General features: G+C 44.1%; 2 protein-coding genes across 2 annotated transcripts; both read left to right on the forward strand.

Annotated features, from left to right (window-relative positions):
- Nucleotides 1-1,837: 1,837 nt before the first annotated feature.
- LOC306782140 (uncharacterized protein) lies at nucleotides 1,838-5,430 on the forward strand. The gene is made up of 4 exons (XM_079275339.1): nucleotides 1,838-1,968; nucleotides 2,260-2,367; nucleotides 3,095-3,736; nucleotides 4,145-5,430. Exons 1-4 carry the CDS (start codon nucleotides 1,923-1,925, stop codon nucleotides 5,062-5,064), a joined length of 1,716 nt encoding a protein of 571 aa, XP_079131465.1. The 5' UTR covers nucleotides 1,838-1,922; the 3' UTR covers nucleotides 5,065-5,430.
- A 572-nt stretch (nucleotides 5,431-6,002) lies between these two features.
- notchl (notch receptor, like) lies at nucleotides 6,003-13,535 on the forward strand. The gene is made up of 11 exons (XM_079275334.1): nucleotides 6,003-6,237; nucleotides 7,038-7,182; nucleotides 8,005-8,337; nucleotides 8,681-8,901; nucleotides 9,187-9,514; nucleotides 9,861-10,036; nucleotides 10,762-10,823; nucleotides 11,056-11,179; nucleotides 11,854-11,951; nucleotides 12,083-12,414; nucleotides 12,563-13,535. Exons 1-11 carry the CDS (start codon nucleotides 6,186-6,188, stop codon nucleotides 13,071-13,073), a joined length of 2,382 nt encoding a protein of 793 aa, XP_079131460.1. The 5' UTR covers nucleotides 6,003-6,185; the 3' UTR covers nucleotides 13,074-13,535.
- The last annotated feature ends 1,549 nt before the right edge of the window (nucleotides 13,536-15,084 follow it).

Below are 15,084 nucleotides of genomic sequence, written 5' to 3' on the forward strand. Positions count from 1 at the left end.
AGACAATTAACCCTTTGTGCAAATTAAATTAAATCATTAAATAGAATCTTTACCAACAAATGTCTTAATACGTGTAATCGATCTGAAGACAATTAAGGGTTGATGTGTAATCATATTGGTTTTACATGATGATACAAATATTAATGAAGAGATGGTAAACAACACCAAATACAGCTGTTTGTGGGTTAACCAATCACTGCTCTCCAGCAGCATGGACTTTTGAAGAAAGCAGAGAACCTCCACATCGCAGTGAGAAAGTCTCGGCCTAAAGTTGCGGCTGGGTGACTCAGCTTCTGCAATATTGTGCTTCTATACTTCTATACGACATGAACATTGTTCAACATTTTTGGACCAAACCATCACTCATCAGGCCGGTCCAATCAGTACTACTCTATAGTCTATAGAACAGTAAGACATAAGTATAGACTATATTTTTACATTTGGATCTACAGCTGGAATTTAAATAAAAACTGAATGTGTTGTGACATTAAACTGTGAGGGTACCCTGGGGCAAACATTTGTTGTTTGGACCATATATGTATGAATGCTGTATGCCTTTTTTATTAAAGACATTTGATGTACAACAGTAGGAAAAGTACTGGTATAAATAATAAAATGAAGAATGATTTAATTCCACATTGAGTTTCTATTTAGTGATTCACATTCCTTCACAAAGTTGCCTGCTTTTCCCAGTTGGTTATTCCTGCCTTGTGTTAAGACAAAGAAACCCGACAGAAACGTTGAACTCCCAGATAGCTTCCTTCCTTCCCCTTTGCCTTCATGTTTGTATAGGATGAGAAGAGCAAAGCTATATCTGTGCTTACTGTTTGAAGCAGCCTGCGTGAACCCCCCCCCCCCCCCCCATATAGCACTTATAATTAGAACACGTTTCCTTTCATGCATTTTAAAAACATAACGTACATTTTTGAGAGATTAAATGGAAGGAAAGCCTGTTCATTTATACAGCCTGTGTTTAGTGTCCAGACAAATAGAAAGAGGCTCAATATTGTTTATGGGGATGAATTAATATGTAGTATTTTACAGTTGTAGTTGATCGACATGAAGCTAAATTTAACTATCTTGTGTCAAATCTTAATCTTTATTTGAATACCTAACTGTAGTCGCGCCACCTCAATGGATGCATCAGTATTACAGTCTCATGATATAATATGTTATAATATCTCAGTCACATCGGGGGATGCTTTCTGCTCAACAAGTCATTTTACTTTAAACACTTTGCATACATTCTGGGTTCTGCATTTTTACATGAATGTGTTAATACTTTTACTTCAGTAAAGGATCTGGATACTTCTTCTGATGATATTAGTAAAACCCTGACAGCAGTCACTCAGCATCATGAGTACATTTATTCAAGTAGCATTTTGAATATAGCACTTTTACTTGTACTTGAGTATTTTTATATTGATGTATTGATACATTTGTTCAGTAAAGGATCTTCCACCACGATGATAATGATGAATGTACTGACAGCAGCTGTTCTGTATAATAGGTGATTTTACTTGTGGTACTTTTAGCACATTTGCACTTTGTAAAATTGTACTTGTACACAACAGTTACATATCTGTAATACATGCTACATTAGAATACTTGCTATAACACTGCAAAACAAAAACACATTATTATTATTGTTGTTCTTACTATCACAATTGTTGTTTTTGTTGTGTATTTATTCTATTTAGAACACGAACTTCCTATCTCTGCCTTGAAGGCCAGTGCGCATGCTCAGACATGGCAGCTGCCAGTGCGGGGAAGCTCCGCAGTTCCGCCAGTTAATAAAGACATTTAGCGAAATAAAACGTGAGCTAACCGGAGCCAACCGAGCCGACAGATGTTCGCGTCTCGCTGCCGGAGCCGTGGCGGAGTGAACAGCCGGCCGCGGGGGAACTTGTGATCTGCTCTGGATGGAACCGACCGGTCTACGAGACGTCTTCAGATGTATAACACTGTGTGAGCAGAGCCGAAACAATGCGGCCTTTTTAAAGGGTTGTTTGTCGAAGTTTAGCATGCAAGTAGAGTTAGAATTAGCTTATGGTGCACATCAAGTTAAATAGTAATAATGATAAGACTAAATATCGCTATAAACACCGTTACAGGCGTTTCTACTTACCCTGCTCTGTGACTGTCAGGCCTGCAACGCCTACTTCTACCTCAACTACTGAAACATCTGGATTGAGACACATGGCTTAGTTGTCTATCTTCATGCATGAGCAACCTAACAACCTGGTTCTTGTGTTCTAGCCATTGCAGCCATGGAGGATATTGGTCTCCATCCCAAACCCACCAATGACCCCCCTGTTCACAGACCCGCAGTCACTGAGACTTCCGGGCGGCACCACATCCCTCCAGGTGTGTATGAGTGTCTCTGTAAAGACACACAGCGGTTATTAACGCGTCTTAACAAGAAAGCGTGACACCAGTAAGTAACAGCTGTTGCTGCTGTAACTGTAAGCTGTTTGAATTTTGTGAATGCTAGCTTACATCCTGTAAAAGCACAATATTATTTTTTTAGCTTTTTTACACATTACTACCGCAAATCCACTTACAGAAGTGTGCACCTTATTGTTATTGTTATCTTGCATTCTTTCCTTTTTTTCTACTGCAACTGCTGCACAGCACAGTAATTCCCCTTGTTATCAACAATGTTTTATCTTTTCTTGTATGATCTTGAGCCTCAATGAGGCTCATTTTAAGTCAACCGAAAGAAAAGTTAACGACACAGATGATGATAAACATGTACCAATGTCACAATAACTGGGATAGATGCTGTTTATTTATTTGTAATATATATAAATATTATCCAGCACAGACAGCTTTCTTGCAATGACGTTGACATTGTAGTTCTCTTACAGTATCTAGCTTTATTTGATGGAATGTGTCGTTTCATATTCTCCACATACGTGTACAACAAAGTCTTATTTTATATATTGCAATCATGAGACGGGCGTCCTGTATTTCTGCAGGCTGTTGCAGTTCCTAACCATTATTTTGTTTTTAACAAACCAAACATATCATTTCCAACTGAGCATAAGTATTTTAACATTGAAGAACTTTTTTTTGTGTTTGTTTTTTTCAGTGCTCCTTAATACAGCTGCCAAAAGTGGAAACACTAATATGGATAAGGCCGGGAATGGAAGGAAAAAGCCCAAAGCCAAAGTAGGAGATCCATCAAAGTGGAAGCAAAACAAGCAGAAACAGCTGAGGATGGAGGGTAAAGCCTACGTGAGCCAACGAAAGAAAGACGGCGAGGTTATGACAAAACATCCGAGAGCAATCGGACCGAGGTGCACCTCCAACGCATGCAAGAAGGCCTCGAACCGCCTTTGTAACGAGATGGACGAGGAGGCCCGGGAGAAAGTGTTTGACGATTTCTGGCAGCGCATGAAGTGGGCTCAGAGAAAACTGTACGTAGCAGAACAAGTGGACCGCGACCCCGTGGAAAGATCTCGGGCGGTGGGATCGCGGTCGAGGAGGTCAGTTTCCCTCCGTTATCACTTGATGGTGGACGGCAAAAGGAAACAAGTGTGTAAAAACATGTTCCTGTCCACCCTGGGGATAGGAGAGTGGTCCGTGCTCAACTGGACGCAGCAAGGAGCAACAACGACAACAATCAACCACTCAAATGAACACAAGTTAGAAAAGAGGCGGGCTGTCCCTCAGTGTGCACAACAGAACCCTGCTTCTTCTACTGTTTATAAAACTGCAGATGTTAACCCGGGTGAGTGTCAGCTACTTACTAAAGAAAGCTGCGAGGCTGCAACTTCCGCACTGCGTGATAATCAGTTGTGTGTCAAGGAAGAAAATGCCAAACATTTGCTGGTTGCAGCTCCTGAAATGTGTGGATTTGATGCTTTTATTCTGATGTACGTCATTGTAAATTGATTGCTTTTAGGGGTACATGTGTAACTGTCTGTTACACATTTCAAAAAATATTTTATGGACAATATTAACAGTCATTTAACTGGAAAACGAATCAATGGATCATTTGAGAATGAAGATAATTGTTAGCTGCAGCCCTGCATAGTGCATTTATGTAATAACGTTTGTAAGTAGCATTATTTTCCATGTTTTTTGCCGTTACCGTAATATCTCATACGTGTTCATGTCATTTCCCCTGTTTTTGCAGAGCGAGTGAATGCCACTGACAAAGACAAAGACAGGCCTCCAGAACCAGAGGGGTCGGCCAGGAAGAAATCCAGAGTGGCCAAGCCGCTAACGTGGAAGCAAAATCGACAGAAGCAACTCAGGATGGAAGGGAAACCGTACGTCAGCAAATGTAAGAAAGACGGCTCGACCACGACTAAAGGTCAGAGGACAATGGGCTCGAGATGCACGTCCAGCGCTTGCAGAAGGGCATCCAACCGCTTCTGTGCCGACTTCGGCGACGAAGCGAGGAACGAGCTGTTCACTGGGTTCTGGCAGCGCATGAACTGGGCTCAGAGGAAGATCTACGTGTCCGGATTAGTCGACTGCGACCCGGTGGAAAGAACCCGAGCGCCGTGGACTCAGTCGAGAAGGTTGGTCTCGATGCGGTATCATTTGATAGCCGACGGTGACAGGAAACAGGTTTGCAAAAAGATGTTCCTCTCCACTTTGGGGATCGGCGAGTGGTCAGTGCTCAACTGGGCACAGAATGCATCTCAGCAGGACGATTCAGAGGAATCCACCAAGAAGCAAACGCAGAGGAAGTCCCGTAAAGCCTCCGAGCATGTGGTCCTGAATGAGTTCCTCCAGGGTTTGCCCAAAGTTCCCTCATACTGCTGCGGCACGTCCGTCTCCAAGCTGTATCTGGAGCCGGTCTTCTCGAACATGTCCGAGGTGTACAGGCACTACTACAACCACTGCTCGGAAAGGAAGGCGGCGGCGCTCTCTCGGCAGGTTTTCTGCGCTGTATTTAAAAAGATGGACTTGGGACTATGTGACCCGAAGAGGGATCAAGGGTGCTCCTTCGGTGCGACCAGGAATTTGTTCAATGAGCTTTGGGAGGAGTACTGCTTGGAAAGAGGAGCTCCAGGGCCTCAACCAGAGAAAGCGGGTAACCAGTAGAGAGGGATGAAAGGAGTTCATTGCTCCTTGTTGGTCACTTTATTACTTACAACATACGTTGTGGAGAGTTGAATTCCAGAAAGACTGAATGATCTTGACTTTCATTCAATCCTTCTTCCAGGCTCACACTGTCTGAAGCAGTTCAGTCTTCATGAGCAGCTGCTTCCCTGAAGAGGGATTATTTAAACACGATAATTATTGTTGTTTTTTTACAGTGGAGAAAGCTTTGTTGTTCCTTGAGATGTCAGTTCCCATTAGATTCTTTTGTCAAGCATCATTGTTAGTTCAACGCAAAAACAAAAATGTTTCATAATGTGCGTAGAAATCTGTCGACCGACTGTTTGTTATTTCAATGAAAGTGTCATGTGAAGGGTCAAAGTCAAACGCCTTAAAGAACTTGAAACACTGCAAACTGATGAAGTTATTGGTTCTTATTTATTTCACTCTGTGATGACAAAGAGCCATTTGGGGCCCCAAGTGCCCTATTTTCTTTTGTGGATCGAATATGAACAACAGAAGCGGTTTGCAGAGTAACTTTAGAAGCAGAGAACTCACAGAAGTTTGTTGTTTTTTTGACTCTGGACAAAACAGAGTCTTTGTAAAGGTCTAATTCAAACCACGCCGTTCCCCCCCACACCCTGTAGCTTTTTACACATTCAAATAACGGCTCCTCTAACAGCTCACATGCCCCATAATGTGTGTTTTCAACTTGAGACACAGTACGGGCTACAAATACGCACACACACACACACCCATACAGTCATCACACTCCTATTCTTCTCCACACAGTGGCAGGAAGTTGTCCAGATATCCGCAGGGCCTCTGAAAAAAAAAAAAAAGAGCGAGTGAACAAAGTGGGCTGGGTGGTGGTGGCGGTGTTGGAAGGTGTTGGTGCAAGTGGTGGTGGTGGTGGCGGCGGCGAGCGGTGATGGGATCGTGCAACTTCACTCAGAGTTCATGGTGAGCAGCGGGACTACAGCGACACCACAGAGCTACAGATTAAGCGCGAAACACCGTGTCGCAGCGGCAGCTCCCGCAGATCAGAGGCAGGTTTACAGAACAGCTGGACTGGACTGCTGATTCCTCTGAGCAGAGAAGAGAGAGAGGTGAACAACCTGAAGATGTTGGCTCTGAGGCTGTTTGTTCTGCTGGGACTGAGCTGGACATGTCAAGGTGAGGCTGCCGGCCCCGATTCTCCACAGATTGATCTTTCTTTCGTACAAACGCGAAACACATCACCTGTTCAAAGTGTAGGGAAACCGCATCCTGTGTCTGTAGACTAATTATTGTAGCTGGACCTAAGTACTAAGGTCTTTAAGGAGTGATTTGTAGCCTCAGACAATGTGGTTTACAATATAATATTATGGGTCATTGTAGATAAGAATTGAACCTTTTGTAATATTCTGTTAAGAACAAAGGGAAAAGTATTTTTTTAATTATTATTATATTCAAATTTGTATCCCTCCTGCACCAGGAAAGCTCTCTTTGCTGATCAAGCTCAACAAAAGTGTTCAACCTAACATGTCTATTTTCAGCTCTATTGTTCTTGCATTTTTTTTTTTTTTTGCTGCTATGAATTCATGTTCCCGCACACACCTGCCAAGCCCATTGTCCAACTCCATCACATTCCTCGTTGCCACAGTAGCGACCTTTAACCTTTATCGAGTCCCGGCCCACTCCATTTCCTGTTGCTATTCGCTTCTCCTGGAAACTTCCTGTTTATGTCGGGCCCATTTCCTGTTTCCCTTTAACGACCCGTATCAGGACCCACCTTTCATGGCTTGACCTGCATTGTTATGAATAGTTAGCTGATGCTCTGAGACAATGAGTGACCGAATGAAATAATACACTCAATGTGTTTGCCAACTGTGCAAATACATGTGAATATGGAAGGGATGTTTGCCGTGAAAAAGATCACCATTTATGTGCAACCCTGTGACCCTTTTCGCCCTTATGTGCGCTTGTCCCCACAGCTGCGTCTGGTGATCCGTGGGGTCAGTGTCCAGTCAAAAGAAAGTGTAAGGACAAGTTTGGAGACGGGTCATGTGACAGAGATTGTACGGAGCCCGAGTGTCTCAGAGACGGCTTCGACTGCCTGAAGGACAGGGGCCACTGCAAGTAAAACACTTTTGTGTTCATTCTCGTCGTCATAGACCCATAAAAAGAACGCTTTCTTGGCTTCGTAGTGAATGTTGTGAATTAAATCATTTCATGTGTCCACTGGCTTACTCAAAACCAGTTACAGTTGCCCTTTTGAATTGTCGTATGCTGGTTCAGCTCTTGTTTCCATCGATTATATTTTTCATCGATTTTTACTGATTTGTCTTCATATTTCAACATCCGTTCTACTTTTTTTGCTGCCATTTTTTATTCTTTATACATATATTATCTTGTTTATTGTAAATTTGTGTTTGTACATTGAGAGCGGAGTGGAAACCGGAGACAGATTCCATGTATGCGTATGCACACATGGCCAATAAAGCTGATTCTGATTCTGATATTTGTAACTTTTTAAACAAATCAAAAATCCATTTAGGTTTCGGGATGTTTTTTATGCCAGACAGACTCAGCCTGATGCTTATTATTATCACTTATTATTGTCATTAACCAGTACACATGTGCAAAGGAGAATCAAACAGTGAAATTCATGAACTTTTTCTTTGGTATCAAGGTGCAGGCAACATAATAGTATCGATAAGAGGAGTTGTCTCAGTAATTGTACTCTGTGCATCGACAACACAACATTTCCAGAGTCAAGAATGGAACTTAATTCATTACTTTGAAAATAGTACATTTACAGCCAAACACCACATCTTATGGTCTTGGTTGAAAGCTCTGGGTGAGAAAAAGAAGATGGTAAGTTGACCTTAAGGGGATTTTTCCCAAATCTCTTATTCTGTCTCTTTACATCTCTTCATTCCTCTCCATCATGACTCTCAGTCCGGCCCACATCCAGTACTGCCGCGACCACTACGCCAACTCCCACTGCGAGCAGGGATGCGACAGCGCGGCCTGCGGATGGGACGGCAGCGACTGCTTCACACACCAGAGCCCCCTGTGGGCCAAAGGCACCCTGGTCCTTCACGCCAGCCTCCCACAACAACGCGGAGCCTTCTCCAACAGCTCCCTGCTCTGGGCGCTCAGCGTCCTCCTCCAGTCGCCGCTCAGACTGAGAGGGTCCGCTGCTCTCTCCACTGACAGGAACTTGTTTGACTTCGACGCCCAGCAGCTCGCCAACCTGCTGGCTCAGGCGTCTGCGGCGGACTCGAATGGGTAGGTGCTGAGTGAACTGTGAAAAATAGTGAGTGTCGTTGGAAACAACATACTTTTGAACCATGGGAAACTCCAAGTTCAGTAAGACAGTCTGAACAGGGAGACTGGTATAAATACTGATATAAATATCAATCACCATGTGTGTTAATCTCAGAATTGCATTTTGTTGATTTTCTTTGCTTTGTTTGGTAAGAAGGTGACTTCTTTATGTCAAAACATTGCCGTAATGTGATTTTTATGATATGGTTTTAATGAATTTAGATTTTATTCAGCCGACATTTCATTCACTTGTAATGAAATGATGCTCTTTCCTACTGTTTCCCTTCCTCTCACTCGTTCCTAGATGCCTCCTTTTCCTCCAAGTGGACAACAGGCCGTGCTCCCGTCTGCTCTCTACCTGTTTCCCCTATGCCACCGAGGCGGCCAGTTTCCTGCGTGCTGTGATGTTGCTGAAGCCTGGCTTGTTCCCCACCCTCCCGGAGCTGAAGGCCGTCGTCAGTATTAGGGGAGTCCGAGAGGAAATAGGAAGCAGAGAGGAGGAAACGGTGAAAGAGGAAGTCAAAGGTATGGGCTCACAGGTCCTGTCTCCCACACACACACACACACACATCCAGCTTTGACTCATCCAAACAAAACACTATGAAACACCTTTCTGTTTCCATTGTGTTGATGTTTGAGCTGTTCAAACACACACAATATGTCAGAGGCAGAGATAAATAGGAATGTATTTGTTGTATTTTTTGGACAGTTAAGGATCGGTGTGATTAACATGATAAGTATCTTGACATCACTTTTTCCTGAACGAAATGTCCCAGTAACAAAATCCATTGTCCGCTCTTCCTCTCACAGAGCCGACCCCTGCATGGCTATGGGCCGTGATCGCCGTAGCGATTGGCCTGCTGCTGGTGCTCGCCCTGGTGGCGTTGCTGGTGGTGAGGAGGGTGAGGCAGCAGCGGGCGCTGAGGGAAGGCGGTGACAGGGTGAGGCACCGGTCCACGGTCATAGACAATGACCCCAAATCCAAGGCGGCCGTGGCGCCGCACGCAGCCAACCAAGAGCAGAGGGTCAGGTCCAGCAGAGACAAAGAGAAGATCAGCTTGAGGAAAAAGAAGAAAGCGAAGGAGGCGGAGAAAAAGAGAAGGAGGGAACCGCTGGGGGAGGACGCCATTCGGATGCGGTGAGACACGAGCTGCTTTGAAAGGCATGAGAGAGGATGTTTTGTCTGCTGGAGGGATGATGTCATGCAGACAAATATCAAACAATAGAGACGTGTGTAGTTTTCGAAATGGAACTTTTTCCTGCCAATCAGTTGGATATTACCTTTTGGATATACCAATACTTATCTTTAAGCCCTGACATGTTTCAGGATCCTGTCCCTCAAAGACTACCAACCCATGCATGTTTTAGGAAGGACTTAATTCTTGTGTTTGGGTGTGTTGCAGAGCTCTCGGGTGACTTGATTACGATGGAAACCACAGCAGTTAACCTAATGCCTTGATCAAAACTGTGCTTTTGGTTTCCAGACCCCTCAAAAGGGACCAGGATATAGGAAGCGACACAGACTTTACCCAGAGTTCAATGGAAGACATCAACGCGAGATGCTCCAGGCGACAAGAGGACGCCTCCATCTGTGACCACAGGAGCCAGGAGCAGAAACACTACCGGGCTGGAGCCTCACAGCCCCGCAGGCCTGTACAACGTAAGGTTCAACATTCATCCATCTACTCACTCACTCATTCTTAGCTTCTTTTCACCACGTGCATTACTACCACGCTACACTTACATTCAAAAATACTTTTATCTGATTGGCTGTCTGGCATCTGGGTTCAACCCCCGGCTCCTGATGTAAGTATGATGATTGTAAAGTTTCAGTTACATACTGGGAGACGGCAAATATTTCTTAACGACAGATTAATCAGTGTTCAAGGTTTAAACCGCAGGTAATGATATAAATAATACTTCACAAATACAACGTTTTAAACTTGCTTTGATGAACGAAATAATGCACTCTGAGATGTCCTGATGTCGAAAATAATACTCGGTCAAGGAAACGCCACTCCTACTTCACCTCCTCCATTCTTCTCACACGTTGTGTTTTCCTTGTTGCATTATGGCTTTTCGGTCATTTAGTGGTTCCATTGGTCTGAAATGTGCTGTGTGAATAACACTTCTTGATTTTATTGTTATTTGTCTGCTTCGCTGAAATCTTTTTTTAAATTTTTTTATTTTGTCGGACAAACCATTTGAAGATGTTCTTGACATATCGTCACCACAAACAATACACGTACAACACTGAAATACAGCCTTTATCAACTGTCGAACGGGACTCATCATTACATACCGTACTGAGTATTTGTGTGAGTATTGCAATTCTTACACTTTTCAGTTGGAGATCCATCTCAAATGTTTTTTATTCTCCCTCAGCTCCACCTAGAGGATGGGAGAGAAACGCCATTCCTCCTCCTCTGCTCAGTCCTCCCCAGCAGGTCTGGCCGTAGTTTTTGTTTTAAATGTTTTGTTCTTTTTAATTCATCCATGTTGAGGGGAGCCGGTGTTATTTAGGACTTTAACCCATTGGGGTTGTATTTTTTATTCTCCTTTTTGTGTTTTTCGTAGACCACACTGTTCAAGGCTTAAACTGTTTAATATTTAGGTATGAAATATGTATTTTATGTATGTGTGTTCTATATATTCTTCACGGCTCTGTTGTGTTGGCAGTCGGCAGAGTGGTGTGGCCCGGATGGCTCCGTGGTTCTGATCCGAGCGGTGCGTAGCGGGCTGGACAGGGTGGTCTTGGAGCTGCTGCGAGCGGGAGTACCGGTCAACAACACTGATCATACTGGTAACGCATCCGTGTCACAGTTACTAATATTCGTTTGATACCTCTGTCTGACTCAGCCCATGAACCTCAGTCAAATAGAATTTACATGTAAAGCTTGATGCCTTTTATGAACCTCATTGAAGTAAGGGCAATGTGAATGTAGCCAATTGTATTTAAATGTCCGTCTAAAAAAGTGACATGGAAGCCAATAAGATTTAGTATTTTGTAAAAAGACTTACAGAGTGCCTCCACAGCCATAACCAACGTTTTAACAATTCATCCTGAAGGAAACATGAATCTCTCACATCCTCTTTTTGTGTCCCTCCTCTCCCGTCCTGTGCTCATGTCTCCATGGCTTCCATCTCTTCCTCTTCCTCCTCTTCCTCCTCCAGCTCCCCTGCTGCCCTCCTCTGACTCAGATCAAAGTTAATGTGCTCTCGTGCTCAAACTCGGGTCGATGCACATGTTAACTTTGATGCTCATCTTTCTCCTCGCTTTCGCTGTCTCTCTGTCTCCCTCTGTTTACACCTCTTGTCTCTCTTTCTCACTTCAGCTGAAACTATTTCTACATCCCTCCATTCTCCCTCTCTTCACCATCTTGGGCTCGACTCTGTTGTGTAATGGTTGTTCATTGGCTGACTTACTCCCTCCCTTCTTCCCCCTTGCCTCCCCTCCACTCACGCTGTCTCTCTCAGGGAGATCAGCCCTGCACTGGGCATGCTCAGTAAACCATCTCACCCTAACGAGGACCCTCATTCGCTACGGGTCGGCCGTGGACCTGCAAGACAACAAGGTGAGTTCTGACTGTTTCTTTATCACTATAAGAACCCTGACTTGCATGTTTAAAGCGGCACATTGCCTGTTTTATTTATATCCTCCAGACGTCACAGACGTATGTTGTTTTTTTGTGTATTTCTCTTGTAGGGCGAGACGGCGCTCTTCCTCTCCGCCCTCCATGGTTGCTATGATACGACCAGACTTCTCCTCCTTCACGGCGCCAACCTTGAGCTGCACGATCGGAGAGGACGTCGTCCGAGCGACGTGGCCAGGGAGGGCATTCACCACCAGGTCCTGGAACTCCTGTTGGCTCACCAAATTCAGAGGGGGCCCGTTCCCGTCGACACGGCCAATGACATGCTGTGGGAGGAGCGCGCTCTGATGTACTCGCCGTGGGTCGGATCTCAGGGCATGCCCGGAAGAAGTGCCTCCTTCTCTGGGATCATAGCGCATCGAGATATGACACCACCTCCACAAAAGTAAGGTTTCAGGAAGATGATGCGCGCACAGAGAACCGTGTCTCTGTGTCTGCCTTCTGATCATGTGCCGCCAGATGAGTGAGTGAGAAATGTAGCCTATGTTACTGTGTGGCAGTCTAACGTTGCGATGACTTTCTTGTCTTGTCAGTGATTGGTCGATGAGCCGAGTGCAGTACCCCTCCCCTCAGAACTGGCGACCGCAGCTCAACCAATCAGCAACAGCGCTGGTCCCACCGAGAGTCATGGGCCGCTCCCCTCGGCCAATCAGCACCTTGCAGGAGGTGACCTCGGAAGACGAGGATCGTCATAGGCATCAGGAAGTCCCCAGAGCTGCAACGCCTCACTTCCTGTCGCCTCAGCCTGCCCCTCGGCAGCGTTCCTTTTCCTGCACCCAGCATGCATTGCAGCGCCGCTCCAGTGCCCACCAGCCAGAGCCCAATTATGTTATTGTGACAGACAGAACAGCCAATGAGCCCATAGAAAGAGTGGTTGTTTCACCTCCCACCGATGCCGCCGCCCAATCGGATCGCCGGCCAGTTGTGATTGGCGACAATCCCAGTAGAGCAGAGCAAGCAGCGGCGAGTTCAACTAATTTAGAGCAGAAATACAGAGGTGAGAGGTCAAACATCACATCTGACTCCACACAAACAGCCTTGTAGAGAAGCCAGTAACACAACTTCAGCTGCCTTTCCATTCATCCCAAAAGAAGAGCATCGAAGAACGTGAGAGAATGACTTTCAATGAAGCTATATTGAGATCTTAATTATTATTCAATACGCATTTGATGGGTGTGGCCTGACAGAGTTCAAACACAGCAGCCCCTCCCCAGTTTTCACTCAGCCTGACCTAAATTATTATTGTTATATTTTTTACTACGGGGGTTTAATGTCCTTTGTAAATGTTCTGTCAAATAGTTAATAAAGCAACATGTCTGAGGTGCCATGTGATGAAGGCCACAGTCACGCTGAAGCTGCCACATCTTGTGAATCTTGTTGCCAGATGTTGTAATATATTCACATTGTCTTGACATCTAATGGGTTGTATTCAGATTATTCCGGAAACATGCAAAGAGAAATGATTAAAAAGGAAACATGTGCATGGTTGCACAAAGATGTCAGAATCCTGCTGATTCATGCAATAAAGTGACGTTTCATGCTAACTATATGGATTTTTAGCATTATTTCCAAATCCGCTTGCATCGTAGTCAGCATAAGTGTTTGCTCAGTTTGACTGATATGATGAATCAGTGGACTTTTCTTGAATTTTCAATGATCAAACATCACAGCTTGATCAAACATGAAGTGGAATATCAGGATCATTTTCAAAATACAAGCGATGAATATCACCAAAAAAGTCATGACGAATAAAATTGTGTCATCTTTTTTGTTGACATTATGACATTGTGACCAGAGTACAGATGATCAGCCCCGTCGGTGAGATTCCCAATCGTAGTAATCAGGTAGGATGGCAGAAAAGCTCCCAGCAACCTGATACCGTGCTCTGGAAGTCTCCAAAGTTTAGAGTCCCTTTGGTTTGGTGACTGACCGTCCTCAACCAGAGATCTGTACCACAGGCTTGTGGCAGCGGTGGAGTCCCAGGCCAGCAGCCACTTTCCAGAGAAAACGTCCCACTAAGCATCGCCCGTTTGTATCCGCTTCCAGAGGAGCGGCTGGTGACTTTAGAGGGACGCCAGATGTCTTATTATTGTGGTCCTCCATTATTTCTGGGTTTTGTATGTATAAATATGATCAGTTCTTATCGACAGCTGGCACCTCACAGCTTGCTTCATCCCATTCTACAATGCGTTACATTCCAACTGGTCACATTCTGCTTCCTTGGTTAAACTTGGATACATTTGAGATTCGGGCAATTAAAACTAAATGGCTGACCTTTTCCTGTGATACTGACGGTTTTATTGTGGACAAAGTAGCCAAATACACTTTAGAAAAATGTAAGCAATGTTTCAAAATGCACCCAACGTTGAGTGCTATAATAGTACATTGTATAACATACATTAGAAATGATGGAAATAGTCCTGGTATGTTTTTCCAATCATCAAATTCAACTTTGAAATACAAATATTCCAGAAGGCCTGTTTTTCTGGTTTTATACATATGTCCAACAGAAGTAAGCCTGACATGTTATGTTTTGAAACGTTATGTATTGCCACTGAAATTTTAATTAAAGTATTTTTGTTCGAACACTTTATGACATAAGATTGTATCGAAACATAGAACAAGAGGCAAACAGGGCTGAGAAAAACTTCCACACCGGCGACTTCTGTTGAGCTGTAATTCACACGAATTGACGGGGTTAAATTATGCGAAACTGGCTCGTGCCTGAGTCACACCTGCACGCGCCTGTGTAGATCAAAGGGTTGCCAGGATTAGCACCTTTGAATCAAACGCTCTCCCCCAACAACCCACATTTTCTGGCAAAAAGAGCTTTTCAAAATCGAAATGAGACTCATCGCAGGAATGCCATCACTCTTTTTAATGACACTGAACCCCAAGTTGTTTGCCAGACGCTTTACTGCCCACTGCTCCCAATGCGTATGCTGGGTGACATGCAAAAGTCAAAGTTCATGTTAAACCTGTATATAGACATATATACACATATATATATATATATATATATATATATATATATATATATATTTAAATATATAGC

This window comes from Melanostigma gelatinosum, assembly GCF_949748355.1.
Source record: "Melanostigma gelatinosum genome assembly, chromosome: 9".
NCBI lineage: Eukaryota > Metazoa > Chordata > Actinopteri > Perciformes > Zoarcidae > Melanostigma > Melanostigma gelatinosum.

What these genes read in the sequence shown, in the direction of transcription:
- notchl (XM_079275334.1), top strand. Translation starts at nt 6,186, where the DNA reads ATGTTGGCTCTGAGGCTGTTTGTTCTGCTGGGACTGAGCTGGACATGT. An exon ending in GAGGACGCCATTCGGATGCG is followed by an intron (nt 9,515 to 9,860) that starts GTGAGACACGAG and finishes TTTGGTTTCCAG; the next exon opens with ACCCCTCAAAAGGGACCAGG. An exon ending in ATGACACCACCTCCACAAAA is followed by an intron (nt 12,415 to 12,562) that starts GTAAGGTTTCAG and finishes TTGTCTTGTCAG; the next exon opens with TGATTGGTCGATGAGCCGAG.
- LOC306782140 (XM_079275339.1), top strand. Translation starts at nt 1,923, where the DNA reads ATGGAACCGACCGGTCTACGAGACGTCTTCAGATGTATAACACTGT. An exon ending in CTTCAGATGTATAACACTGT is followed by an intron (nt 1,969 to 2,259) that starts GTGAGCAGAGCC and finishes CTTGTGTTCTAG; the next exon opens with CCATTGCAGCCATGGAGGAT. An exon ending in AACTGCAGATGTTAACCCGG is followed by an intron (nt 3,737 to 4,144) that starts GTGAGTGTCAGC and finishes CTGTTTTTGCAG; the next exon opens with AGCGAGTGAATGCCACTGAC.